This window comes from Sinocyclocheilus rhinocerous, unplaced genomic scaffold, assembly GCF_001515625.1.
Source record: "Sinocyclocheilus rhinocerous isolate Xijiao unplaced genomic scaffold, SAMN03320098_v1.1 scaffold597, whole genome shotgun sequence".
NCBI lineage: Eukaryota > Metazoa > Chordata > Actinopteri > Cypriniformes > Cyprinidae > Sinocyclocheilus > Sinocyclocheilus rhinocerous.
The window spans coordinates 393698-397111 of NW_015649570.1; the positions used below are offsets into that span (position 1 = coordinate 393698).

The window sequence follows — 3414 nt, forward strand, 5'->3', positions numbered from 1 at the left end:
CAACACTGCACTTAAGAACTGACGGTTCACGCACACCGTGTAATGCGCATGCGCAGTGCAATGTGCGTCCATTAGCAGCATCGCTACTGGTTTTCAAACAGGATGAACGCGCCACCGGCATTTGAGTCATTTTTGCTATTTGAGGGAGAAAAGAAGTAAGTGCAATACAACGCAATCTTTAATAGTAAGTGATAGTAACTGAACTAACTTAAAACTGTAATGAAACAAATTCAGTCAGGTGGAATTCGTGAGTTAGAAGTGCTTAGCTTGTTGGCTAACGACAATTAACGTTAGTAAGTCCATCGGTAAAACAGAACATGCTAAGTATTTACCTGTCCTGTCGTACTCATTACATGACTTAATGGATACCTCACTGAGCATTTTATTTTACAAGCTATACACTAGACTCAAAAAAAAAAGTATATTATTTAAAAAAATATGTATATGACTCTCTCTCTCTCTACACACACACACGCACACACAAACGTACATACATTAACAAACGGTTTTGGAGATGGTACCATGACATTTTTATAGTGTATATACTATGTACAACTATAGTGTATATATCAAAGTACCATATTATCACCATCACTGGTGATAATATCATATAGAGACATTATCACCATCACTATCATCAGCGACTTCAGTACATAATATTAATATCGTAATATTCCTGTTCAACTTTTTTTTTTTTTACAGGATCACAATAGTTAAAGACACCAAGGTGCCAAATGCATGTCTGTTCACACTGAATAAAGAGGATCACACACTGGGGAACATCATCCGGTCGTAAGTGCACAAGCATCTGATGGCCAAATGTGTTGGTTTTTGTATTTAACCTATGACATGTCCTTCAGACAACTGCTGAAGGACCCTCAGGTGCTGTTTGCTGGATATAAGGTTCCTCATCCTCTGGAGCACAAGATAGTGATCCGTGTTCAGACGACACCAGACTACAGTCCCCAGGAAGCCTTCACGAATGCCATCACTGATCTGATCAGTGAACTGTCCCTGTTGGAAGAGCGATTCAGGGTGTGTGTCATATACATAGTCTCTTTCAGTTCAGCGAGGGATGATGTGATTTGATTTATTAGTGGTATTTGCTGCGGCAAGCATCACTATTATTATTGCTTATACGTACAGTAAGGGATTTGAACAACCTATAACTATCTAAGTTGGGAACTTCAGTGTGTAAAGGCCTGTTGTATTCGGTGCGATAATTTTATTTTGAACAAACTATTGTTAACGTGTCTTTTCAGACTGGCATAAACATTTGCATGTCATCAATACGACATATTGACGTATTTTAAAAAAATCTCTTTTCCATTGCACTGAGAAGAAAACTGGCCAGCTGATAATATTAGTGCTTTTGTTCATATGCCCAGAGCTGCTGCTGTTACATAAAACTACGACTTGGTGGCACTCACGAATAGAGTATTTTGCAAAGTGACGGTGAATAGCAGAGGAAGAACCTGTTATAATACTGTTATAATATTTGCTATGATTGTTAATGGTTACATTATTTCAAGCAACAATTTATTTATTTTTTATGGTTTTAGTTTTGATTAACCCTGAATCACATACCCTGGGTGGCCTTATAATCGTGTTAAAAAAATGAAATTTTAATTGTAGATGTAGATGTATTTGAATTTTCATAAGAAGTCCCCTGTGAATATAAGTACAAACGATCCACACAATTATTAGTGAATGAGAACTATTGTGTTGAGGAGTCTGTATTTTATATTCCAGAAACTGATGTGGCCTTTTTCATTTTAGGTTGCCATCAAAGACAAACAAGAGGGCATAGAATGAAGACCATCACACTCCATTGGATGACAACTAGGCTAATTCACAATGGACTGCACAATAGTCACTCTTAAACTGGGTTTCTGTGATGGGCTACAATACTCCCATTTATTTATTTTCATTAAATATTATGAGGTCAGTTGACAAGCTCTCATAATAAATAGTAAAAGAGATTTTGAACAGCCTCTAACAACACTGAGCTTAAGATCTGTGGAGTTCCTCCAAGATTTTCTAACAAAGCATGTTGGTATGATGAAATGATCAAATCTTCAACATTCTTCAAGAGTATTTCATCGCACACCAAATTTATGTACACGGAAATAATTTCCTCTTCAGTGTCCCACTCAATTGTGATGTAGTTTATTTATTTTTTTGTTATTAATAAATGGGCTTTTGTAATGAAATGCATTAACTTGTATTTATTTGAATCTTAACATTGTGGCTTTATTGTTTCATGGGTTTCTGAAGCTCGTGGTTTTCGATATGGGAACTATTTGGGACCTTCGGTTGTTTCAAAGTGGACGCATTAAAGTGCTGCACAAATGTAACTTGAGCGCTACTGGACAGATGCAGAGTATTAACTTGGTGGATGGTTGTAAAGGAGTAAGATCATGTCTGAGGTGCGAGGCGTTGGAACCTAAACAACATTTACTTCAGAAGAATGAGCTGGTGAGTCAACAACACTACGAAAAGCACTCGTCTTGACGCGGATTTGGCGCTTAAGACCAATGGGAATCTGCCGGCTGGTCGCCCCCGCTTCACAGCGAGCGGGACTCACGTTAACGGAGTTGGGGGTTTTTTAACGACCGCGTTTCGACTTCAGCAAATCAGTTTGAGCGAATGCAAACAACGTGATTCCAACATCCAGCCACGCAAGAAAACGTGCATTCTACCTGAGGGAAGACGTATTTCTCTAATGTATACCTAGATAAAACAAATGTACATTTAAGTAACTTCCAGCGTATTCTTAACCTTGAATATCATTCTTAAAACACAAAATGACCAATGAAGTGTCAAGCACCCAAAGAAGTCCATATTTATTCTATAAGTTCTCTTTAATTGAAAAAATGCATTTTCATATATACTGTAGTAGGCCTACTGTAGGCTATATTACACACACGCATATCAGAAGGCAGAAAGAGCTTTATTGCCAAGTATGTTTGCACATACAAGGAATTTGTTTTAGTGTCACAAGCTTCCAGTACACAGACACAACAACAACACACAGATAATAAAAATAAGATGTCAATAAAATACACATATGTGTAAATATAAATAAAGCACGCACACACACACACACACAAAGGATAAATATGTACAGGTGTGCTATAGATAAAATACTGTAGAATGAATAGAGTAAAAAATAAAGTTGTAGGGATGTACTAGGATGTAAAGTGATAAATAGTATATAAGGTTATTGCACATATTTGTATTGCACAATGGGAAAACATTTAACTGTTCATGAGGTAGATTACCTATAGCCTATATATACAGTATATACACTGCTGTTCAAAAGTTTGGGATCAGTAAGATTTGTAATGTTTTTTAAAGAGGTTCTTATGGTCATCAAGCCTGCATTTATTTGATCAAAAATACAGAAAAAAA

At 36.7% G+C, this 3414-nt stretch overlaps 2 protein-coding genes across 2 annotated transcripts in view; both read left to right on the forward strand.

Moving 5' to 3' along the window:
- polr2j (RNA polymerase II subunit J) lies at positions 1 to 2195 on the forward strand. The gene is made up of 4 exons (XM_016515550.1): positions 1 to 155; positions 703 to 792; positions 861 to 1035; positions 1780 to 2195. Exons 1-4 carry the CDS (start codon positions 103 to 105, stop codon positions 1813 to 1815), a joined length of 354 nt encoding a protein of 117 aa, XP_016371036.1. The 5' UTR covers positions 1 to 102; the 3' UTR covers positions 1816 to 2195.
- Positions 2196 to 2279: 84 nt separating this feature from the next.
- LOC107710716 (alpha-ketoglutarate-dependent dioxygenase alkB homolog 4-like) overlaps positions 2280 to 3414 on the forward strand; it is a 5801-nt gene continuing 4666 nt past the window's right edge. Inside the window, exon 1 of the mRNA XM_016515549.1 lies at positions 2280 to 2478. Coding sequence (XP_016371035.1) covers positions 2293 to 2478 — 186 coding nt within the window. The 5' untranslated portion in view covers positions 2280 to 2292. The remainder of the gene's footprint in view (positions 2479 to 3414) is intronic.

What these genes read in the sequence shown, in the direction of transcription:
- polr2j (XM_016515550.1), top strand. Translation starts at nt 103, where the DNA reads ATGAACGCGCCACCGGCATTTGAGTCATTTTTGCTATTTGAGGGAGAA. An exon ending in CTATTTGAGGGAGAAAAGAA is followed by an intron (nt 156 to 702) that starts GTAAGTGCAATA and finishes TTTTTTTTACAG; the next exon opens with GATCACAATAGTTAAAGACA. An exon ending in TGTTGGAAGAGCGATTCAGG is followed by an intron (nt 1,036 to 1,779) that starts GTGTGTGTCATA and finishes TTTTCATTTTAG; the next exon opens with GTTGCCATCAAAGACAAACA.